Here is a 25,428-nt window from a genome sequence, read left to right as displayed (position 1 = left end):
AACTACAAAAGAGAGAAGATACAATTTCATTTTCTGGTGTCCTGGCCTAATTTTGGCCTAGAGCTCCACTGCTTTACACAATATTGTAGCTGTATCTAACCAGGAACACCTTTTTCCCCAGTACATACAGACACACTGAGTTTAAACCTTAAAGCTTCCATGTGGAGTCAAACCCTACAGAAAATGTTTATTTGACATGCAGCAAAACCAGTGCATCAGAGACAGTGTGTATAGTTCAGCTGCAACCTCAACATACAGACAAGTTACATTCATTAGGTTCAGTGCCTGAAGCTTCTACATTGCCGTATGCTTAAATTCTCTTTCCTGGCCAGGGCAGCACGACCATCAGGAAAGCTCATGTTCCTTAGGTAGTGTTCAAGTGATTCACTTACACATCTGAAGCAGGGAGGCCTGCTTTCTAAATGGGCACAGAGGAGCTACAGTGAGCTTTAATGTTGGCTGGGGAAGACTAGAAGGGATGTAGTAGGCTGCCTTATGGGGCAGTTGTACCATTTGTCCTCTTTCTTCCCCCCTTTGCAGAAAGGTAGCTCTAAAGCCTTCTTACAGGCAGGGCCAGTCGGCTGGCAGGTAAACTTCGCTCTTATGAACCTCTCCTTTCATCAGCTTCTTCCTCCAGGTGTACCATCTCGCTAACAGTGCCAACAGACACTCCAGGGAGGGAGGAGAGGCCACATAGCCACTTGCAGCTTTGGACGTGGACAAAGCCTAGTGCAATTTGCTTATGTTATTACTAATTCTGTACATCCAAGTGTGCTACAAAGTGTTCACAGAAGCATCCTTCAGAAGCCTGAGTGGCAGGACGGGGAGGCAGTTCTTTATTCTGCACTAAGCAGGGAGAAGAGGTATCGTTTCTATACCAGCGTTCATTAGCCCAAGCCTAGAACTATCACATGTTCCCCTAGCCCCTGCACTGGGGGAACACTGGTTGCCTTATCTTTCCACATTCTATCTAGTTAGCTCTCCTGTCGTAATTGTAGCACATAGCCAGCAAACACCTGAAATGCACGAGGAAAGACAGTTCATCACATTTCCTATCAGCTTCCAGCCTATAATACTGAGAGGAAGTGGTTGTGGAGTTTTGGCTGGAATGCTCGCCCTGTGCCAAGGGTCTTTGGTGGTGGTAACAAATCAGGTGTTAATTAGGGACAGGAGATCTGGGAAAATCTTTCTCTACAGGCAGGGCTACCCTCACAGAACTGTAGCAAAGAAACTGATCCAGGCCAGATATTGCTTAGAAGAGGGAACCATCCATCTCAACAGCTGGCTGTGCCTTGTCCCTCAGCTGTACCATTCTTTCCAGTTATTAAAGTAGAAAGGGGGGCAAGTGTGTGGAGGGGGAGGAGAGGGGGGTTTCCCTTCAAGCCCGAGGAGTGGCCTGTTTAGCATTGCTCGGTTTCCATGTTCCAGAGTAAAACTATAAGCACTGTTGTCAAGCCACAGAAACAAAGCAGGCCTGCACCGTGGGTGTGTATGTGGTCCTCTCCCTTTCTGGTGTAGCTGGCAGCATCCCTTGTCCTTTTGGCAGAGATCACAGCTGTCCAGATAGGTCATAGGTTTCCCCACTGGTCCACTGGGGGAAACTGGTCCACTTCACCCACCTCCGTGCTGAGCTGATCCCCAAGGGCAAAGGAGAGCTTGTAACGCAGCCTTACCTTCTCCTAGAAGAGGGACAGAACAAGTGAATAACAACATGAGAAACTCAGTTTGGGGAATCCCTTTCTTAATATCGTAGTAGGAACATCTGGCGTCCTTTTTCTACTGGAGGCAATTAGGAAGGGCCTTAAGCAGTCAATGTTAACTCATTACCTTTAGGTATGGCTCTGAAACTGGAGCATCAGACTGTCACCTCCTGTAGATGAAGGGTTCTTTTTTTTTTTTTTTTTTTTAGTGAGGCAACTGTGGTTAAGTGACTTGCCCTGGGTCACACAGCTAGTAAGTGTTAAGTGTCTGAGGCTGGATTTGAACTCAGGTACTCCTGACTCCAGAGCAGGTGCTCTATCCACTGTGCCACCTAGCTGCCCCGATGAAGGGTTCTTAACTTCAGCTGACTTTAAGGTTTTTGCTAAGTATATTGAAATATAATTGGTTTCCTTTTTAGTCCTATTTATGTATTTAAAAAACATTCTAAGGAAGAAAATGATGATGAACATGCTCTAGGCAGATTTCCTGGTTTTGCTTGACTCACCTTCAGTGGGTTGGCCAGCAACATAACCTGGGTTATGGCTGCAGGTGGCTGGACAGGGTTGAATGGAGACAGCTCTATCCCCGAGGGAGGCTGCAGCTTCACCTTCATGGACTAAAAAGAAGAGAATGGCTGATGGAGGGAGAGCTAGCTCGCATATGATGCACTGAAGACTGGCACATTCTGTCTAGAGGATGGCCCAACAAATCTAATTCCCTCTTCAAGAGAGAAAGGGGAAGAAGAGACCCAGGGCCAGCAGCAAATGCCAAAGTACCTTGGGCACTGCTGCCTGAAGTACAATGCTCTTGACCGGCAGTGGAGCTGTGTTCAGCATGGACACCACAACCACCAGCACATCGGGCCGCCCAGGTGGGCACTCCTTGGCAAAATGAAAGAGGATGCGGAAGCCATTTTTGTCATAGGCTGTCACTGGAAGAGCACTACCTACAAGAGGAAAAAAAGAATATTGGCAAGTTTGGAGAGAATGGGCACCATGCCTCCATCTTCCTCCTCAAAAGGGAAAGTTCAACAGGCAGCACCCACGGCAGAAGAGAAATATCCCATATTCTGTTCTCAGGTACCCTCCTTGCAGCAGTGTAAAAAAAAATCTTATCCTTTTTTCCACCTCTAAATGCCCAACCCCATAGCTGTCTAGATACCTACTTGGTTTGATAGATTCCAATGGGACGTGGACATTGGTCAAGGAGAGCTCATTTCCCTTCAGGGGGCTTCCCTGCTGGAATGGCAGTGGTTGGAACAAAGGGCTACCAGGCCCAGTAGGGAAGGAGACAGGTGGCCCCACTGGAGTGTTGCTGGGGACCATTGGGGAGGTGACCCCAGGGAGGAAACTGGAGGAGACAGGTTTCACCAATCCTGACGTCCTGGGCAAGGAACAGAAGTAAAGTTATAGAAGGTGCCAAAGCCATCTAGTTCACTACTTAAGAGGCTACGGCATGATTTCCCCAACCCCTGGTATGGTCCCTCTTACCCTCTGCCATTCTCTAGCTTTTAAGATTTGAGCCAGCTCATCCAAACTGAAACTGGACTCCCCCTATTCCCGCACTAGTTCCTCCCCAGGGTTTCAAAGATTAGCCCCCAAATCCTCTTCCAATCTTGTTCCCTCTGCAAAGGAACCTTTTACCACCACCATGCCCCTGCCCGATTCATTACCCTTTGGTCTCTTCCAGAAGCTGGTTGAGAACATCCAACTGGTGCAGGGAACTATCACCCACAGTTGAGTTGAGGTACCCTGGGGCTGGTGGCCCCACCTTTTGGGGTGTAGCCGTGGCCAGTCCCATGGAGAACAAGAATGAGCCTGTGTTGGGGGCAGGGACGCTGGCCTTGGTAGCGGGAGCCGTAAAGGGAGGAGGCAGTGGGGCTGGGGAGCTGTTCAAGGGCTGTGTAGAGGACTGGAGGAAAGGGCTGCCCTGGGAGTTGCAGACAATAGTCAACAGCTTTGGGCTGGAAAATCCTACATTTGACTTCATTGTGCCACAAATCGACCCCCGGGCTCCTGGGAATTTAGGGGGCACAAGTCTATACCCACCATGCCCTTCCTTCCCCTGGTGAAGGTACTTTTCCTACATTTCCCCCAAAACTGGGATATCCCACAGGGCAGGACCCAGGTTCTTTCCATCCTAGTCCCAAATTACCCTTAGAATAAGGTTCCACAGTAAACAGTCAACAAGAAGTTACTTTTTCCTACACTCTACTTGAAACTGATGACTGAGCTGGGGCTCTCAGGGGCTCCCCCATCCCCTGCCCACCTGGGGCATGTCCTCCTACCTGGTACAGGCTCCATTGGCTGTTCCCTGTTGACTCTTTGGGAGCAGCACTAGGGGCAGGGTCGGCAAGGCCTGAACACACAGAACAGATAAAAGTTGGGGAAAAGCACTGGATAAAATTGGCCAGGAGCCTCAGAGTCAGCTCCACTCATGGTAAGGTTAAGACCTCAACTCATCGAGGAATCCAACTGAAGCCTATCACCATCAGTCAAGTCTTGAGCTGATGGGAACTACTCAGAGAACCAAGAATGGCCTCTAGAGCAAGTAGACAAGCACTGGGAGAGGAGCTGAGGAGAGCAACACGTCCGGACGTTACAGATTACTCAACTGCACACCCTCCCGTGGCAGCACTCTAGAAGCTAGCTGGTGTGAGTACATGCTTTACCACGTCTTCCACTTAGGTTTTTCCCAATGGCTCTCCTAAATCTAAGCTGCTGCTATTCATGTGGGGAGAGGTCCTCTTTACTCAACATATCATTAGCTGTCCCCCATCAGTTGTTACCCTTTCTTTCCAGGGCCCTCTAATATCCCAGGTTGACACTGTGCCCTCTCCTCAAAGGTTTTACCTAAGCACAACAGCTCTTCATCCAACAGGGAGAGAGAGTTGGTCACGCCGCTGGTTGCAGGGGAGGCTTCGGCCTGACTAGATGAACAGCTTCGTGGAGGGGGTGGAAGGATAGGAATGTCCGAGGAGGGTGGGGCAGGTTGTGGGGCCAATACCAGGGGTGGGCTGCTAGACATATCCAATTCAGCAAGATCAATCAGAGTGTTGAGGTTACTGGAGGGGTTGCTTCCTGAATAGAGAGGAGAAAAGGGCAGCAAAGATGACTAGGGGTTATAAGAGAACTCTAAGGTTAATGCTTGCAGACCCCAGACCAGTACCAGTGCAGGCCTGCTGAGGTAATAGGGAAAAGTAGGAGGAGGAGAGAAGGCAGGTTCCAACAGGTCTGTTTGTTCAATAGAGAATGGTAAGGATTTTTACTCAGTTCTCTCACTGTTTTGGGGCATCCCAGCTGAATCTGAGTGTTCTCCTGATCCCATAGGCAATTTGTAAATCATAGGTGAATTTGGATTATGAAATCAAAGCAGGGCTGAAGGAAAAAAGCCACCAGAATTTTGAAGACCAGAATTATTTACCTTCAGGGGCAGATATGGCTAGGGAAGCCACCTCACCATTAATGACCTGTCCTTCAATAATTTTTTTATAGGAGTTGATAACCCGTGAAAGATTGTCACTGGCTTGCAGGATGTCTCCTGGAGCAGAGAAGAGAGTACCACTGAGTTAATACCTCCCCTATGAACACCCAAACTCTTGAGGTTCTCTGTTGACCAACATCTCTCCCTTCTTTCTCACTCACCTAAGCTGCTATCATTGTCTTCTGTCTCACTGGCCAATTTGAACAATGTTTTCCTCTTGGTTTCGCATTGATCATACAGTTCCTGGGAGAAACCAAGTCATAGTTAGAGACCTTATAGCTACAAGGAACCTTAAAAATATAGTCCAACCCCCTTGCTTTTAGAGATGGGGAAATAAGATCCAGAGAAGTATTTGTCCCAAGGTTATACAGCTGCTAGTTAATAACTCAACTAGAACTAGGACCCATTTCTTTTCATTCCCAGACTAGTGCTCCTTCTACTGAACTGCCTGCCTGCCTGATATTGCTAAGCTTTGGTACTAAAAAATATTAGTAGTCCCTGAATACAGATGGACTACACTGCTCAGGGCTTGGCGGAAAGAGTCTGTCACTGGGACCCAGGTTGCAATTTGAGCATAAGAGTCATCAAATACCCTCTGGACTAGTTGATGGTCTCTTGCCTTCAATTAGAAATACCCCCTGATGTTCAGTCCTTCTACTAAGGGGAGGTTACCTTCATGAGTTCTTTATCTGCCTCGGATGAGTCTTCCTTACTATAATGAACTAGCATCTCATTGAGAAGTTTTACATTGTTGTTGACTTCCTCTAGAGTATGGAGCCGTTTGGTCACTTTTTGGATCCTAGCTTCATCCTGAACCAAGAAAGGAGGGAGGGAAAGATTTTTTTAAAACTCTAGTCACCAGTGACTTAAATTAAAAAAAAAAATTACATTTTGATTTTACAACACCTCTATTTCCCACTATATCCATTCCCTCCCAGAAATCCATGTTATAAATTAAAAAAAAAAAACAGGTAAGTGAAACTAACACATCAACCAAGTCATATTATTAATAGGTAGTGTTTCCCACCCACAGAATCCCCCAACCTCTGCAAAGAAGTTAGAATTCTCATATTTCTTCTTTGGGGCCAAGATTCTTCATTTCACAGCATTGGTTTTTTTGTTTCACAAAACAGAACTGTTTATCTTTTTTTTTTTTTAAAGTGAGGCAATTGGGGTTAAGTGACTTGCCCAGGGTCACACAGCTAGTAAGTGTTAAGTGTCTGAGGCCGGATTTGAACTCAGGTACTCCTGACTCCAGGGCTGGTGTTCTACACAGCTTGTCCATCTTTGTGTTTGTTTTTTTTTTAAGTAATAAACATTTTTATTTATAGTTTTGGGTTCCAATTTTTTTTTCTCCTTCTCTCCCTCCCCTCCCCCTTCCCTGAGGCGACAAGCAATCAGATATGGGTTATACATGTATGATTATGTAAAACATTACCATACTAGTCATTTTGTATGAGAAAACTTAAATAAAAGAAAAAAAATGAAAGAAAGTGAAAAATGCTTCACTCAGTTCCATCCATTTCGGTTCTTTCTTTGGAGGTGGATAGTATGTTTCAATAGTCCTTTGAATTCCATAGTCCTTTGGATCATTGTATTGTTGAGAATAGTCAAGTCATTTACAGTTCTTCATCAAACAATATCGCTGTCTCTGTGCACAATGTTCTCTTGGTTCTGCTCACTTCACTATACATCAGTTCATACATGTCTTTCCAGCCCTTTCTGAAATCATCCTGCTTGTCATTTCTTATAGCACAAATTCTGAAATCATCCTGCTTGTCATTTCTTATAGCACAATAATATTCCAACACTATATGAATGTGGTATACGAATACCACAGCTTGTTTAGTCATTCCCCAACTGATGGTCATTCCTCTGATTTCCAATTCTTAGCCACCACAAAAAGAGCTGCTATAAATATTTTTGTACAAATGGGTCTTTTTCTCTCTTTGGGTATGTCTTTGGGATATAAACCTAGCAGTGGTATTGCTGGATCAAAGGGTATGCACAGTTCTATAGCCCTTTGGACATAGTTCCAAATTGCTCTCCAGAATGGCTGGATCTTTTCACAACTCTACCAACAGTGGATTAGCATCTCAGCTTTCTCACATGCCCTCCAACCTCCAACATTTTCCTTTTTTGTTATGTTTGTCACTCTGATAGTTGTGAGGTGATAACTCAGAGTTGTTTTTTTTGTTTTGTTTTTGTTTTTAGTGAGGCAATTGGGGTTAAGTGACTTGCCTAGGGTCACACAGCTAGTAAGTGTTAAGTGTCTGAGGCCGGATTTGAACTCAGGTACTCCTGACTCCAGGGCTGATGTTCTATCCACTGCGCCATCTAGCCACCCCAGAGTTGTTTTAATTTGCATTTCTCTGATCAATAGGGATCTAGAGCATTTATGATTATGGATAGCTTTGATTTCTTTGTCTAAAAACTGTCCATATCCTTTGACCATTTATCAATTGGGGAATGACTTGTACTTTTATAAATTTGACTCAGTTCTGTATATAATTGAGAAATGAGACCTTAATCAGAGATATTTGTTTCAAAAATTCTTTCCCAGTTTTCTGCTTCCCTCGTAATCTTGGTCAAGTTAGTTTTGTTTGAAAAGCTTTTTAATTTTATATAATCAAAATTATCTATTTTACATTTTGTTTTACTCTCTATATCTTCTTTAGTCCTAAATTTTTCCTCTACTCATAAATCTGACAGATAAACAATTCCATACTCTTTTTTTTTTTTGGCATGGGGCAATGAGGGTCATACAGCTAGTGTCAAGTGACTGAGGCTGGATTTGAACTCAGACCTTCCTGAATTCAAGGCTGGTGCTTTAACCACTATGCCACCTAGCTGCCCCCTCCATACTCTCTTAATTTGTTTATGGTATCATCCTTTAGGTGTAAATCATGTACCCATTTTGACCTTATTTTAGTATATGATGTGAGATGTTGGTCTATACCTAGTTTCTGCCATACTGTTTTTCAGTTTTCCCAGAAGTTTTTGTCAAATAATGAGTTTTTGTTTCAAAAGCTCGTATCTTTGGGTTTATCATATACTAGATTATTACTATAATGTAATTTCTATCCTATTCCACTGATTTACTTCTCTATTTCTTAGGCAGTACCAGATTGTTTTAATAATTACTGCTTTATAATAGTTTGAGATCTGGTACTGCTAGACCACTTTCTTTCATAATTTTTTTCACTGATTCCCATGACATCCTTGAACATTTGTTTTTCCAGATGAATTTTATTATTTTCTAGCTCTATAAAATATTTTTGATAGTACCTTAGGTAGGATTATGAGCAATTAATGTTTTTCCAGTTGTTTAGATCTGCCTTTATTTATATGAAAAGTGTTTTGTTCTGGTCATATAGTTGCTGTTATTTGTCTTGGCAGGTATACTCCCAAGTATTTTGGCCACAGTTATTTTAAATGGAATTTCTCTTTCTATCTGTTGTTGCTGGACTTTATTGGTAATATAAAGTTGTTAATAATTTCAAATAGCTTTTTAGTTGATTCTCTAGGATTTTCTAAATATAACATCATATCATCTGCAAAGAGTGATAATTTTGCTCCCTCATTACCTATTCTAATTCCTTTAATTTCTTTTTTGTCTTTTATTCACAGCATTCAGTTTTAAATTTTTTTTGTTCTAACCTTTTACAATGTTGAGAAATACAAATAAAAACAACCAAAGTTTCACCTCACACCCCAAAACTGGCCAAGAAGACAAAAGAAGACATAATATTGAAGGGTTTGTGAAAAGGCAGGTCAAACTACAAATAAAAAAAAAAATAAAATAGAAAGGAAAAGATAAGCACATTAGTGCACTATTTGTGGAGGTATGAATATGCTGTAAAGCAATTTGGAATTATGCTAAGATATCAACTAAGTGTCTCCATCTGATCTACAGTTGCTATTGCTAGGCATATACCCCAAGGAGATCAATGATAAAAAGATCCCACATGTACCAAAATATTTATAGCAGCACTTTTTGCAGTGAAAAAACCAATTGGATGCCTACTGACTGGAGCATTGCTAAACCAATTATGATACATGAATGTAAGAAATGTTACAATTCTATAAGAAACAATAAATACAGAGAATTATAGGAACCGGATACACAGGAACTGATGCACAGGAAACAGAACCATGAAAATTACAGACTGACTGTAACAATGTAAATGAAAAGAACAACAGAAATCTTCAATGAAGGGGTCTCCCTACTTCTCAGAATTTCACTCAGGATTCAATTGTGAGCTGGCCCAGGGCACCCACTTCAGCCTTTGCCCTCTTCTTAGACAGTAGAGAAAAATAATTTTGCTTCAAAAGAGTGTTATTATGTATGAATTTGAGTGCCTGAGCTAATCTTGCTTCCCTATTTCCACCCTCTTCAGATTAGAAGAATGTTAACCTTTCTAGTCAACATAGATCTCTGTCAAGACACAGTGAGAAGTCATGTCAAGGAAGAACTGGTGAAATATAATATTGAGTAGGAAAAAGATTGTTGTTTCATGACCACTGGGTACTCTTCCACTGCTATGTCAAAGAATCAAGGTGTGCTCACCTCCTTCACCATGGATTTGATTAACTTGTTGGCCTCCTGGAGGTCATCTGGGTTTTTGCTTTTCAACAATTTGGCTAAGAGCTGAAAGAGGACATCAAAGATGAAACCATCATGAAACTGATATTCATTGTCACTATAGAGTGACTCTAGTACTTGATTTCTTATTGCTTAGCCATTCTGGATTGCCAGGATCCCTGGATTCAGACTGTACCTTACCTTGGATTTCTCCTCATCATCAAAAACAGGATTCTTGGGACGAGGTGGTGGGGAAGGGATGAGTGTCCTGTCCATAGGAATCAGTGGGTCAGATTGCACAATCCCTGAAACAAGAGTATTCACTGATACCAAAGGCAACAACTTTACTTCTTTCCTCTCCCTCATTAAAAGTACAAATGCTATTTCTAGGAATCAGATCAACAAAAAAGGTAATTCAAGAAATGGTAATTCTCACCTCCCACCTGGGGGTATTGAATACAACTGCTTCAATAACCCAAGTTCTTTCAAATAATAGTAATAATTCACATTTAAATAGCAATTTATCAGTTTCTAAAAAGTTTCCTCACAAAAGCTAGATAAGGTCTTATTTACCCCTATTTTACATATGATGTTAACTGAGGGGCCAGAGCAATTAGGAAGTAACTGACCAGGATTAGAGGCAGAAAGTGCCAGAGATGGGGGCTGTAATTCTTTCCTGCATCACCCTCCAGGGTCTGATACTCTTTAAGGAGATGCAAGAGAATCTCAGGACAAAGGAGCCCTTTCACTCTGCTGAGACTCAACTTCCTCCTACCTGCTCTTGAGGGAGAGGGAAAATGAATGTAGTAAGACACTCACCCTGTCTCTTAAGCATCTGGTATGCATCCTTGATTTTGGACTCTTCTGGTAGGGCCACTGTCCAGCTGTAAAGCAGCTCGATGACTTTGGCTTTCACCTTCTCTGAGATCCTGTCCCCCAAGTACTGAGAGTAAAAGTGAGACAGGAAAGTCTAGTAACTGTAGTCTGAAGGCAGGAAAAGTGGCAAGGCTCTCTTGACTGTAATTCACTGGTTGCTAATTATCTCTAGTCCTCAAGTCTACTAAAAGACAGCAGGTTTTAAAGGTATGTGTGAGAGAAAGAGGAGGAGGGATAAGAGAGGAAACTACCTGTGGCATATCTGTATCAATCTGGGATACAGCCTGTGGTCAGGCAGGGGCCAGGAGTTCTTGTCACTGCATTTCCATGCATAATCTGCCAGAAACACAACTGCATTTTATCTTGAAGGAGTTAAAGGGAATTTCTTTAGTAAGAGATAACAGGGGCAGCTAGGTGGCACAGTGGATAGAGCACCGGCCCTGGAATCAGGAGCACCTGAGTTCAAATCCGGCCTCAGACACTCAACACTTACTAGCTGTGTGACCCTGGGCAAGTCACTTAACCCCAACTGTCTGACTTTAAAAAAAAAAAAAAAGCGATAACGGCTCCCAAAGGCCCCTCATGGCAGTATCCAGAGCTAAGTGACACTGACTCAATGGGACCTGCCCCAGAAGGCTATCATGTGAAGGTGAATACCTAAATACTCAGTCAGGCATTTTATGAGCCACATAACAATTGATGTTTGCCAAAACCCCAGGAATCTAGAGGTTGCGGGCCTGTTAAAATAGGAACACTTAGGCTCTCACACACTTTTTAGCTTCAACTGGGAACTCATCAGAAAAAGACCGTCCCTAGGGGCCACAAAGTGCTTATTCTCAACCAGAAGAAAGTAGAGGAAGCCTGTTTCAAGGAGGAGATGTAGGTTGTTTAGGCAAAGCTGATGAAGCAAGGGAAAGGGAAGGTACACAAAGGACATTACTAAGAAGTAAGACAGCCAACTGTTAACTGACCTTGGGAGAGACGACTTTGATTAACTCATTCAAAAAACGGAACTTCCCCACTTCATTATGAAACCTCCTCCCGCAGTTCTTCATACATGCTTCCAGCACCTGTGGCCAGGTGAGAGAGAGAGAGAGAGAGAGAGATGTAAATAGAGACCAAGGGGGAGGCACAGCTAGAAAAAAATTTGCCTACAGAAGATCTGAGGCTTTTAGAAGACTGCCAATTCTCTCAAACTCAACAGTGTGACAAAACATCCCAAAAAGCCAACATGATGACAGATGACATTTGGGGAGTAAAGAACCCTGTGACTTCCTCTGTAGTGTAATCAAGATGAAGGACCCTGAATGAAGGAATGGACATCCCACTAGATTCTGCAGACCACAACACCCAAGTTGAGTTTTTTCACGTATTAGGATTGACATTCACAAATTAGAATGTGTTGAGTGTAGGATAACCAGGATGGTGAAGGAATTTAGAAACCATGAAGTCATATGAGAAAGTAATCTAAGAAAAACTTAACAAGAATAAGTTCCTAGTATGTGCAAAGCACTGTGCAAGGGAAACACCTAGAAGATAGGTCTTTGGGAGAAGTGGTTGCTGAGCTGAGCCTTGAAGGGAGTGAGAGAATATGAGAATGTGAAGTAAGGAGGGAGTAAATTCTGAGCATGGAGACTGAGGGCTATAAAAAGTGTGGAAAGTTAGGGGGAAACCAGACTGTGGAAGACTTTAAATGTCAGACTGAGTAGTTTATATTTTATCACAAAGGTAATAGGTTGTCCCTGAAAATCTGTGAGTGGCAAAGTGATACGGAGAGACCAGCTGGACTGGAGATATTCAGCGTAAGGAGAAGATGTAAGACAGAAATAATTATCTATTTTGGCGCACAGTGCCTTGCACAAAGTAGGTGCTTAAATAATGTTTAGCTCTAGAAGGCAGAACTAGAACCACTGTATGGAAGTTGCAGAGAGGAGTATTTAGGCTTGTAGAATGGGTTGTCGTGGCAGATAGCGACCCTTCTTCCCCGAAGGTCTTCAAATGAAGGTTGGATGACCACTCATTGGGGAGGTTGTCGAGGAATTACTGTTGAAGTAAAGACTGGACTAAATGACCTGAATGGATTCGAATAATACCACCACCTACCTCCCAAGGATGTTGCGAGAATCAAATGAGATAATATTGTAAAACACATCATGCGTGGCACACAGTAGGTACTATACAAAATCTTAGCTGCTATTGTTATTATCATTATTATTCCTTCCAATTCTCAGACTCTGTAATTCTATGATGCCTGAAAGAGCTACATAAAATCTCCTGTGGTGAGGCAGTAGGGAGAATCGAAGTCTAGAACAATTTGATTCAATAAGCATTTATTATGTGCAAAGACAAAACAACACATCTCCTGCCACCAAGGAGATTCTAGTCTTCAGGATACAGTTTTCTAATTCAATTTAGTAAACCATAATGATTCATGGCAACATGGCAGTTTTTTCCACAAACAAGCAAGCTTTCAGGCCAAGTTCTGGGAACCCCCATGAATAGGATTAGATTACACAGAGTAAAATAAAGGCTTACCCCTGTCCTTCTATCCCACTAACTGAGAAGCTCTCACTTTTTAGTGAACTTGGAGTTTCAGAAAAGAAGAAATGCTACCTACCGTTAAGGCTTGGACTGCCTCCCATTCCTGTGGGGACTGGATTTTGTGGGCCAGCAGCCGGACAGCAATCTGAGGCCTGAGAAACATAAGGAGCCCACACTGCTGATCATGATTAAACCATAAATCCCTACCCAGCTTTTCGGGAAGCAAAGCCTGTGATTTTCTTAAGAGCTATAGGTCTCACCTCCCTATGTACCCTGCATAGTTTTGGGACTCACCCTTCAAGCTCCTTGTTGATCTGATCGCAGAAGCCAATGATATACTCCCAGTCCTCCTGGCGGTTGGAAGGATTGGTGGCTTTATCTTTGTATAAAAAAAGAAGAATAGGAACATTTTTATGAGTATCTTAAGTAGGTGAGACTCCATCTCTGACTGCTGATAGGCTACCAAACTCCCTTTCTAACAGCTCTATCAGCATATAATTTCATCAGGCCAGTCAGTTAATTAGTGATGTCATTCTGAACACTATAAGCACAAGTTTTCTGACGGGCACACTGGAGAGTTACAAAGGAAAAATGGAAGCTTATTTGCCTTCATGGTACTTGTTGTCTAATAGGAAAAATGCCACAAAAACTTGTCTAAAATATAAGTGATTAAAACATTAACATCCATATGCTACAAACGCCAATGTATAAGCTAAAGATGAATGTATAATTGAAAATACACCTATGCAGAGATGTATAAAATAAGAAGTCAAAAGGGAGGATGAATTGAGGCTGGGAGGCATTTACTGAACCCAGGTGGCACTATTTCAACAGTGATTCAATCCGTAAAAAGACCCATTAAAAAGCAAACATCTTAGGAGAGACTGACTGAAAACAGTAGAAAGAGGGAAGGAGTCAAAGAAGCTCTAGAGCAGAAAGAATACTGGGGCTGATGACAGAAGACAAGACACAATTCTGACATTTCACCTCAACATTTGTTTACTGCAAGCTAGGCACTGTCCTAGGTACTTGTGCCACTAACATACCCTAACCTCTTGGGGTGGGACACTCCCTACTGATATCACAGTGGGTAAATCACAGGACTGTAGATTTAGAACTAAAGCAACCTCAGAAGTCACAGAATCCAATCTCCTCAATTTACAGATGAACAAACTAAGACCCATAGAGTTTAAGTGACTTGCCCAGAGTCACACAACTGACAAGTGTCTGAGATGGGATTAAAATTCAGGTCTCCCTGACTCCAGGCCCAGTCCTCTGGCCAGTCTGTAATCATACTGCTTCACAAATTATTTAACTATGCTATGCCTCAGTTCCCTTATCTGTAAAGGGGGCGATAATAATAGTTCCTATCTTACAGTGAGGAAGACACTGAAATATCTACAAATTAATGTCATTGCCTTATAGGAAAGTATTGGCTCAAGTCTCCACAATCACCAGACACTAAAGCCAAGGCCCACTCACAGTCAATATTGTTGAAGGATGTCAAGCTTCTAACTGGGAGAGTATCATAATAATCTGATTTGATTTTTCCTTTTCCTGTTACCCTGAAGGTGATGACACCAATCGCAACAGCAGCACCCAGCTGAGGGATTTTTGTTAAATATTTTCAAAGTTTCTAGTTTCATACTCCACCTGGAATCTGATCCTGATTCTGCCTGAAAGCACACCAAAGCTCTGTGCTAAATGCAGAATCTAAGGTTTGGAAAGCAAAGCCTTTGAATGCATCCTGGCTTTCTCATGCCAGATTTCTACAGGTGCTGAGAACAGAGGAATAAGACTGTGAAAGAGATTGAAAAATCTCCTTAACTGAACATTTTTTAACCTCTAACACTGATCTCTTTATTTCCTTCCCCTGCTCCTGCACTCTAAGTATTCTTTGTTCTGATTGCCAAAGCCCAACTGCAATCCCTACTTCTTGGTTTAGGAAGAGCTATAATTCTGGGATTTTTTCAGTCATTGGACAAGAAATGTTTGTATAGTATTTATGGATACCCCAAATTTTAGCATCCTGTCTGGTAACATTCTTCTCTTAAGCCACTAAGGCAAAATCCTGATAGTCTGGGCTGATATTCTGAGGAAAATAACTGCTTGTCCTCTACACGGGGCCAAAAAAAAAAAAAAAAAAGCAGCTCTTCTTCAAAGTGTCAGCTGGATGGGGACATGAAATTAACTTCCTAAATTGACTAATAACAAAAACAAAGAATCACAAAACTGAAAGGGACCTTAGAGCTTATCTAGCCCAATCTACTCAATAAACAAATGACTGGAATTTCTTTTCCAAGTGATCTGCTGATTGCTAATCTGCACAATAACCCCAAGTTTTTTCCCAGAGGTGCTGTTTGATATCATTAACTTAGCTGGGTTGTAGAATCCCTTTTAGCTGAGATGCCCAAAGTTCTCACATGATAAGACGACTTAGGGTCAGCGTATAATACATCTTAGGAGCCACCCAAACTGTTATTATCATTTTATATACAGAGACTTGGCAGTCCTGCTAACAGCATATTCAAAATGTTCCAAAGGCTTTGTGACCATACTGATGTGGCTGTCCCTCCAAGGATGCAGATCACTACCATGTCATACCTGTTCATCTCCAATGACTCTTGTCCATGTCTTCTAACAAGTCGGCCACGGGGGCTTCATCCAATATTCAAATCATAGAACACTACAGTCTGAAGAATTAATTCTAAGTATCACTCAATGGGCAACAGTAAGGCATATGTCAAGTGTGAGCAAGTTACAACACACAATGAATAAAGAACTACAAAGAAAAGCCAGAGAAAAGAATGTCAAAAACACATGTGATGGGGCAACTAGGTGGCGCAGTGGATAGAGCACCGGCCCTGGATTCAGGAGGACCTGAGTTCAAATCTGGTCTCAGACACTTAACACTTAACTGTGTGACCCTAGGCAAGTCACTTAACCCCAATTGCCTCACCAAAAAAAACCCACAAAAAAAACACATGTGATAAGAAATGGCAACAAGCTGGTCACAGAGTGAGAGCAAGGGATAACTTCTGGACAGTCTCTGTTTTCCACTGACAGACTCCTGATGTCAGCTTAAAACACAAATTACATGGTGAATTTTAAATTAGAATGATTTCTGGACCACCATCATAAGTAATGGATATTTACTAAGAACCTACTGGATTACGCTGCATTCTTCCTAAGCCTGGAAAACTGTCATGTTATTTGCTTCCAACTAGACTTCCCACCTTTGCTGAAATCCTCCAGGACACCCTACCTTTTCCTCACCTTGTCTGACAAACAGACCACATTATCAGTACATTATTCATAACAGAAAAACAAAACAAATTGTAAACAAATTACATGTCCAGCAATTAGAGGACCCTGAACCCAAGAGCCTTGGCATTGCTTCCTGCCCATTCACTACCTTCAGCCATCATCCTGGGGAGCAGCCTCCTGCAAGTGCTACAGCCATAGCTATTGAAGACCCAGGAAAGAAAGTGCTTGCTACCAAAGTCTGGCACTGTCATATGGTTCATCAGAAACAGATATGATTTTATCACTGGAAATGATGGTAAACAGGGCAGCTAAGGTGTCGAAATGAATAAAGCACCAGCTCTGGATTCAGAAGGACATGAGTTCAAATTTGGCCTCAGACACTTGACACTAAACTTAACTGGCTGTGTGACTCTGGGCAAGTCACTTAACCCTCACTGCCTCACCAAAGAAAAAAAAAGAGAGAGAGAGGGAAATGACGGTTAAGAAGTATTACCATTTTCTTTATCAACACACTTTAAAGACTATGGGACCTTTCCATGTGACTTGCAGCTGAAACTTTCTGCATGTTGTCTCCATTAGAACATGAGCACCTTTAAAGCAAGTTGTCTCACTTTTCTATGTATGTCCCCAGCACTTAGCACAGTGCTTTGCACATAATAAGCCCTGAATGAATGAATGAATGAATGAATGGTTCATTCGTTCATTCACTCATAGAACAGCTCTCTAGAAGGCATTTTAAAGAAAGGCCAATCAGTCAAGCTGAATTGAACACACTATGTACCATGTTACCTGTGCTGAGCATCAATCTCCCTTTCTAGACTTATCACATATTACCCTTTTCTCCCAGCACCTACACTTGATGTTCCAGTCAAATAGGCTCACTTGGCTGTTCCCCACACATAACATTCTATCCTCTCTTGAAGCCCATGGACAAGTTGGGATGCTCTGCCTCCTTTGAATACCAAATTGCCTTCTGAGCACAGCAGAGGTCTGACTGTCCTCCCCACAGCTTGTGTCCTCCTCACCTAAAATCACTTGAAAATGACGTTGTACTTAGGCATCTGTTCTTCTGGGGGGGGGGGCCGCAACGAGGGTTAAGTGACTTGCCCAGGGTCACACAGCTAGTAAGTGTCAAGTGTCTGAGGCTCGATTTGAACTCAGGTCTTCCTGAATCCAGGGTTGGTGTTTTCCCCACTATGCCACCTAGCTTCCCCCCATGTACTTACTCATCTTCTGTATATGTTATTTCTCCCAAAAGAATTTAAGCTCCCTGACTGAGAACAAGGACTATTTTGAATTCTGATCTGTATCTCTAATGCATAGCATAATGTCTAGCACTTAGGAGTTACTTAATACATGCTTGTTGGATTAAGGTATGTTAATATCATGGAATATTATGACATAAAAACAGTAAAAATATGAAATAGACAAAGAAATATGTAATGGCTTAAATTAGGGGAAGCAAAGCAAAAGCAGCCAAACAAGAACTGTACATACATGGATTACAACCAGGGCCAAAGGTAGAATCTAGGTGGGTCTGGATGGAGACAGAAAACAAAAGGATTTTCTCTGCTTTTTAATTCCTTTGGTCCTCACTTGTTAAAAGCTAAGAGTTTGACATGGGATTTTGCCTACTGTTTTGCATGTTATTGTTGATGAGATTTGTAAAAAATTATCCAGCTCTTTTGCATTTCAGATCTGCTACATGCCTACACACATGCACAAAAAGGCCCCATTTCTGAATACCTTCTGTCTTATTCTCTGAGGATCCAAGATTGAATCATTTAAATCCATTTGTGCGTAATTCTGAAAGACCCTCTCTTCTTTCCCCCTCCTCACAAACACAATGTTCCCTTAATCAAGCACATACCAGCTTTCTGTTCTGCAGCTCAGCTCCTTCGATCACACACTATCCTTCTTCTGTTTACTGATGCACAGACTCCATCTATTTTCTGATCTCTTCTCAAAGCCTTATTCTTTTCTGTATCTGCATTTAGACATTTTCTATTTTCCTGTTTAATCATATCACTAACTTTGGTGGTCTCGGGGCCTTAGTCACATAATAAATAGCATAAAGAACAAATTTATAAGAGCCTGGTAGTTATGGAAGGAGCAGCCTTGGCTACCAATCTGCCAACTTAAATTATCTTTTGTGAAAAACAATACCAACACATACAACAAAAAACCTAAATTATTTGGTAAGGCGATCCAACAGATTATCCTCTCATAAAATAAAAATCCTTCTTGATTTCTAATTTCTGTTAGTAGTACCACCACAGTTTTAGTCATCCTTGCTTGAAACTGGGGTTATCACTGGCTCCTCTCTCTTGCTCTTTACTTACATCCATCTCAAACACTGGGGTTGGACTGAGTAAGACTTGCTAATGGGAAGGTAAGAAGACCAGCCTGACTAGAGCAAAGAGTATGGAAATAGTTAAAAATATTAAGTAGGATAGAGTTACATTATAAAGAGCTTTGCTGGTCATCAAGGGGAACAGGCATTTAAGACGACAGTAAAAAACAAAACTAGAACAAACAGGTTTCTGAGCAGATGAGTGACGTGATTAAAAAATCAGTGTGCAGTTTGAGATGGGGAATGGAATAGTAGGCCAGTTTGGCTGAAAAGTAGAGCGTGCAAAGGGGGAGGAAGGAAGAATAAGAAATAAGCCTGGAAAGTCTGGTGAAAACCATACTGGAGAGGGGGAGAGGAAATATGGGCAACTGAAGATTTTTAAGCAGGGAGAGTGGGAGTGACATCAGAGGCCTGGTTACTGTGAAGATCCAGCTCTCCCTCAGCAAGGAAGCACAGTGGATCCAGGCATGAGGCTCAGAGTCCTGACCATTGTGATTGGCAGTGTCACTACTGGGAAGTCATTTTACTTCTCCATCTGACAACAAACACTTAAATGCCTCTCATCACCTAGCACTGTACTTGGCACATATGGCTTGATAAATATTTGTTGAATTGCAAGGCACTGTGCCCAGGAAGCAAGGCAGACTCAAATGAACATGGGATCACACCTCTTCATATATTTTCCTCATATTGTAGTTCTGTTCACAAGCCATCTCCACCTATCCATCTCATGATTCTTTTGGGGGGGGCCTTGAGGCAATGAGGGTTAAATGACTTGCCCAAGGTCACACAGCTAGTTTAAGTGTCAAGTGTCTGAGGCTGGATTTGAACTCAGGTCCTCCTGAATCCAGGGCCAGTACTTTATCCACTGCGCCACCTAGCTTCACTTCCCCCGCCCCTCCATGATTCATTTTTTTTTTAAATAATTTTTTTAGTGAGGCAATTGGAGTTAAGTGACTTGCCCAGGGTCACACAGCTAGTAAGTGTTAAGTGTCTGAGGCAGGATTTGAACTCAGGTCCTCCTGACTCCAGAGCTGGTGCTCTATCCACTACACCACATAGCTGCCCCTTTTGTGTTTGGGTTTTTTGGGTTTTTTTGGCCCTCCATGATTCTTAATCACATCCTCTCTTAAGCTGACCACAGGAGTCCACCCAGCATGCTAAGAAACCTTTCTTGCTTTCTCCTGACAACTCAAAGATACCAGTGGAATACTCAGACTGTCCATCTGTCATCCCTCACTCTTGACACATGACCAGCCTATCTGCTCTTATCACACATTCTCTTATGAAGCCTCTGATTCCTATTCTTTGAAGCTCCTCACTGTATATAGGCTGCAACCCATTCACAGCCACCATATTCTTCTCTGTATTGCGTGATAAGTAATTTTTAATTCTTTGGAGATTGTTGTGTCCTGCGTCTTTTAGTAATATATCACTGAGAGATGACTGATACTAAAAAGATGAGCCTTTATTTCCAGAAGTATGGGATGATCAAGGGAGTGCTGTAATTTCAGAAAGGCAACCCAACCTGCTCTCTTCCTTCTGTTTAGCTCAGTCTGTACCATGTTCCAGAAACACAGACAAATGGGCATGGTCTATAGTGACTTGGCCCGGCTCTCAGTTAACAGCACACGCTTGACTCGGTCTCTCTCCCCAAAGGTGGCCTTGGGTTTTGGTGAGTTTTATATGGAATATAGACTAAGCCTAGACTTAAGACAATTTGTATTGTATTTCTACTTTCCTATCCTAATCAACATCACCTTGTGACTACCATACAATAAAAGCTCTAACTAGAAAACCAGAAGCTTCTTCCATTTACTAGTCTGGGAGATAAATTAAGGGAAAGGTTAAGTAGGGGAGATTTATGATCTAATATCCAATTTTAATCTCACAATAGGATGGTCCCAACTGCACATCATAATATGAACAAGAGATCCCCTTTATTCTTTGGTCTTTCCTTTGTGGATGGTCAGGGGAATCTCTTTTGAAGGGTGACATCTTTTCCAGGAGGCCCTGCCATATCCCAGGGTTTGATACAAGCTCTGCAGGTGTTCACAGGAGCATCTGAAGGAACTGGCCACTTAAGGGAATCCTTCTTCAAATGCTGGCTATCTCTCCTCCACAGTCTTTATTCACCATGTCTGTCTCTATTTTATGCCTCATCTTGTGCTTGAGATCAATGAATCCCTGAACAGTTACTTCTGCTGTTCTATTGTTCAAGACACTTTGAATGACTTTGGAAGAATGGATGGAAGACAACCTTTAAAGATACATTTAGCTCTACTGAATCAATTACTTTTCATAATCAATGAAGAGCAGGCTCTACATCTGTCAGTGAACTAAGAAATGAGAAAGATACGTGGGCTACTGTAGGATTTTGCTAGCAAGCGTCTGATTTTTCCCCACCAGTACCTTTGATTTGTGGATAAAGTAAGCCTACATGTCAGGAGTTGCTGATGTTCTCCAGGTCACTTTTTTTGCATAGCAAGATCCTAGATTTTGTTTACCGATTTGGTACCTTTCTCTCCATTAGATGCCTGGTGAATCAATCCCTCAATGACTTCACAACTGGACTGCCTCCAAAATGGAAGTCTCCCGTACATACACTTGGTCCACTTCAGCTTGTTTTTCCAACTTTGTCTCTTTAGGAACATATCTACCTCCCTTATAAGCATGTCTGAATCTATGCTGTTATTGTGGAAGTATGGTAGCTCTGCTGTCCTTGATGGTGCTTGCTATAAAAATCTTGGCAGATCTTTTCCAGCTGGGAGAAAGGGAGGAAGGGAAAGAAGAGAGGAAGGAAAAAAGGAAGGGAGGGAGAAAGGAAGGGAAAGAAAGAAGAATCCCAGCTTTTAAAATTTATGTACTACTGGAATGTTCCCTCAGGGATCAAGTTTCTTGTTTGCATTCCAGTTTTCCAGTTCTTAAATCAGTCCTCTATATTTCATTTGAATACCTACGGTGGCTTCCTTTTTCCTGCTACAACGCATCAATTCTGAAGGTAGCAGAGTGCTTTAAAAATGCCTCATCAGCATTCTGGGAGCATTAGTCCATTAGTCCCAAGAAAATGTTCACAGAACAAACCAAGCCTCTTAGTGAACAGTCCGGCCTAGCAAGAAGGCACTATCAGCCTGTAGCCAGCAGCAGGTTTGTAAATGCACTTTCTGCTGCTTTTTTTCATTCAGGATGAAAGAAGCTATCAGCTTACAGAAGTCATGCATTTCCATCAGAAGGCGGGATTTAGTCAGATTCCCCTGACTTCAGAACCATGATCCTTTCACTGTACTACATTGCTTTCCCCCTTGAATGATCTGAATAATTGCCTAAACTTTCCACTTCAACTTGTCGATTTATACACAAGCCCTGGCTGTGACCTGAAAATTGTAACTGGTTGCTTTCTATAGCAAAATATGACTTTTGTAAAATTAATGCCCTTTTTAAAAATCTGAGACATCAAGATGCCTACAATATTGTAATTCTTTGTGTTGTTTTGGGGTTTTTTTGGGGGGGGGAGGGGAAGCAATAAGGGTTAAGTGACTTGCCCAGGGTCACACAGCTAGTAAGTGTCAAGTGTCTGAGTCCAAATTTGAACTCTGGTCCTCCTGAATCCAAGGCTGGTGCACCACTGCACCACTCAGCTGCCTCCTCACAATATTGTAATTCTATTATATTTAAACAAATCCTCTAAGTGGTCAATAGACTTTAGCAAATGTTTTTCAGCTGACTGCTCTTAAGATAAAGGATATTTTAAGGAATGCCAAGATGCTATTATCATTTCTTTAAATAGTTACACTTACTCGAGGAGGATGAAATAGTGATAAGGCACTGGAAACTCAATATTTGGATTTTCTATACACTTTATTACTTACTTGACGAATATGTCTACTTGTTTCTAATTTGGTACCCACATTTCCAGGAATAAATAATTTATTTTCTTTTTTAAAAATTTTAATTACCTATGACAATCTGGAGCACAGAAGCTGAATCCCCTCCAAAAAAGAGATCTTTTAGCAGGGCTGTGTCTAGGTATCATTTTTCTATGGCAGAGTTTGTCCGTATGAACATCCTGCCCAACCTCTGCCCAAACTCAATACTCCTGAAGACAGAACCAGAGCCCCGGTGGATTTTGCCTATGGCAAAGTTTATCCTTAAATCCTACAGAGGTTCCCTGATCCCCACTAAATGAAATATAAAATCCTGACTGCACTTCCTTTAACAGAATGCATAATCTAACTTTAAGCTATCTGTCCAGTCTAACCTCATGCTACATCTCTTTCACATACAATACAGTTAAACTGCACTATTATCTGTTCTCTGTCACACACTTAATTCTGTCCTATCACAGAGCTTACATCCCATCCCCCAAAACTGGAATAGAACCATGCCCCCTCCCCCCTAAAACATGCAAAACAAAATTATTTATGCCTCAAGCTCCTTTCTCTTCCTTCAAGACTGAACTAAGATACTATCTCCTCCATAAATTCTTCTGATTCCCCCAGGTGAAAGTGATCTACTGCCTCATATTTCTCTGTGCATCTCTCCCTTGCTTGAGGAACTGTGTCATAGCTATCTTTGTATCCCTGGTACTTTGCCTGCATTCTTTCTACTGAAATGAACCCTCATATCCTACCTGCTTTAAAAAAAAGATTCAGAATTTTGTTACTTGCAAGAACACACCTGTCAAATCCCATTCCTGACAATATCTATATGACCTTGGGCAAATGAATTAGTGTTCCTGGACCTCAGTTTCTTCATCTGTGAATGAGAGGATTTCGATAGGCCTGAGGTCCCTTCCAGCTCTAAATCTACAACTAAATCTACAATCTTACTTAGTAAGGTTGTGAAAACTATAGTATTTAGAAAGACATTGGGGAAGCTAGGTGGCGCAGTGGATAGAGCACCGGCCCTGGATTCAGGAGTACCCGAGTTCAAATCCAGCCTCAGACACTTGACACTTACTAGCTGTGTGACCCTGGGCAAGTCTTTTAACCCCCATTGCCTCACCAAAAAAAGAAAGAAAGAGAGAGAGAGAGAGAAACATTAACACTTTTTGTAGTTGTACCCCAGGTTTAGCAATAGTTCTCTACATAGGAATGATGAATAGGAGCCTCCAATGAAGATGTTATCACTGTCCAGGTGAGTAAATATCCTGAGGAGTTAATAGGCCAGGCTCTATTCTTCCTTGCAGAAAGAAGAAACCCTGCACTTTTCCCTTTGGGCAATCTCTTTGAGTCAATCCCTTTCAAAATTATTTTCCAGATCTCCTGATCTAAATTTTGTTTTGTGTCCAGACAATGTTGTGTGTGTGTGTGTGTGTGTATACGTGCCCGTGTATGTCCCTGGGACAAGGATGTGTGTTTCCATACGATCGAGGGTGTGTGTGTGTGTGTGTGTGTGTGTGTGTGTGTGTGTGTCCCTGCAGATAGAGGTGTGTATGTGCGTGCAACCCCAGGATGCGTGTGTGTTTGTGTGACCCGTCTCCCCTTGCCCCCCGGTGCCCGAGGCGGGGCATCGGCTGGAATGGGGTGGACCTTAGAGGCCTCGGGACAAGCAGGGGAGGCGGCAGCTTTCTGGGGCATCGGGGCTGGGGAGGACCCGGGGCCTGGAGCAATGCCAGGGCAGCCAGGCCCGGAGGGGGCGTGCTGGGCCACGAACGGAGGGAGAGTGGGGGAGGGGGAGACAGGTGGACTCCCGAACTTGGCAGGGAGGGGCCGCCACGGAGTCCCGGGGGGCCGGGGTGGTGCCGCGGGTACTCACTCAGCCAGGACTCCAGGCTCTCCCCTTCGGCCTCCGCCATATTGCAGCCTCCCGGCCTGGGAGCCCCAAAACTCGCGAGAGTCACCGGAAAAACAGCAGGGAGAGGAGAGGTGAAAGGACAAGAACAGCGCGCGGGATCTGACGGATCGGATCCCCCGCCCTTCCGGGAGCTGGGCGGGGCTAAGCCTGAGAATGGTCCGGGGGAGCTGGGCGGGGCCTGGGCTCCGAGTGGTCCCCTGGTCCTCCTGAGAGCTGGGCGAGGCTGACTCCGAGGGGTCCTGGGGAGATGGGCGGGGCCAGGGCTCCAAGTGGTCCCTTGGTCCTCCTGAGAGTTGGGCGGGCCTAAACCTGCGAGTGGTCCTTCTGAAAGATGGGCGGGGCTAAACTTGCGAGTGATTCGGGGGAGCTGGGAGGGGCTAAGCCTCGGAGTGGTAGGGGACCTGGGCTGGGCCAGGGCTCTGAGTGGTTCCCCGTACTTCTGAGAGTTAGGAGGGGCCAAAAAGGATTTTCCCCCTTTCCTCGGAAGATGGGCGGGGCCAGGGAAACCTGCGTCGGTTGTTGGCGTCTGCAAAAGGTGGAGGAGGAAGGGTCTGGAGATGGGTTGGGGTGGGGTGGGGTAAGGGCCGGATGGCATAAACATGTTGTGGGTGCCTCCTGGTCTTGGTTCTAAGGGCTCCGGAACATGTCCTCTCCCAGTCCTTTGCAGTCACCTCCCAAACGGTCTTCCCTTCTCTCTAGTTTCTCCTTTCTCCAAACCGTCCAATTTCAGAATCATTTTCCTAAAGCCGTAGTCTGACACAATCACTCTGGAGCTTAAGAATGTTCAAGGGTTGGGGGCAGCTAGGTGGCGCAATGGATAAAGCAC

The 25,428-nt window shown here is 43.1% G+C and overlaps 1 protein-coding gene across 4 annotated transcripts; it reads right to left on the bottom strand.

The window, feature by feature from the left end:
* Nucleotides 1-162: 162 nt before the first annotated feature.
* GGA3 (golgi associated, gamma adaptin ear containing, ARF binding protein 3) lies at nt 163-24,832 on the bottom strand. Of its 4 annotated transcripts, XM_044002127.1 has the most exons (18): nt 24,564-24,674; nt 15,791-15,879; nt 13,481-13,565; nt 13,263-13,338; nt 11,617-11,715; nt 10,589-10,712; nt 9,971-10,074; nt 9,755-9,835; nt 5,857-5,994; nt 5,346-5,427; nt 5,125-5,241; nt 4,554-4,781; nt 3,989-4,059; nt 3,374-3,630; nt 2,867-3,084; nt 2,478-2,647; nt 2,207-2,317; nt 163-1,679 (listed from the first exon to the last, which is right to left on the bottom strand). In XM_044002127.1, exons 5-18 carry the CDS (start codon nt 11,698-11,700, stop codon nt 1,569-1,571), a joined length of 1,896 nt encoding a protein of 631 aa, XP_043858062.1. In that variant the 5' UTR covers nt 11,701-11,715; nt 13,263-13,338; nt 13,481-13,565; nt 15,791-15,879; nt 24,564-24,674; the 3' UTR covers nt 163-1,568. The 4 variants fall into 4 exon arrangements, with proteins under 4 accessions (XP_043858062.1, XP_043858064.1, XP_043858061.1 ...); XM_044002129.1 differs by lacking the exon at nt 15,791-15,879 and having other exon boundaries at nt 24,564-24,832; XM_044002126.1 differs by lacking the exon at nt 15,791-15,879 and having other exon boundaries at nt 3,374-3,471; nt 24,564-24,727.
* Between the last annotated feature and the right edge of the window lie 596 nt (nt 24,833-25,428).

Source organism: Dromiciops gliroides, chromosome 4 (genome assembly GCF_019393635.1).
Source record: "Dromiciops gliroides isolate mDroGli1 chromosome 4, mDroGli1.pri, whole genome shotgun sequence".
Classification (NCBI taxonomy): Eukaryota; Metazoa; Chordata; class Mammalia; order Microbiotheria; family Microbiotheriidae; genus Dromiciops; species Dromiciops gliroides.
The sequence above is the reverse complement of the archived record's forward strand: the minus strand, read 5'-3'. Positions and strand labels throughout refer to the sequence as shown.

Coding starts and splice junctions, on each gene's coding strand:
- GGA3 (XM_044002129.1), bottom strand. CDS start 24,603: ATGGCGGAGGCCGAAGGGGAGAGCCTGGAGTCCTGGCTGA. Junction 5,995..9,754: donor TCAAATCCATGGTGAAGGAG/GTGAGCACACCT, acceptor TTCTTGGTTCAG/GATGAAGCTAGGATCCAAAA. Junction 2,318..2,477: donor TTCAGGCAGCAGTGCCCAAG/GTACTTTGGCAT, acceptor TCTTCTTTTTAG/TCCATGAAGGTGAAGCTGCA.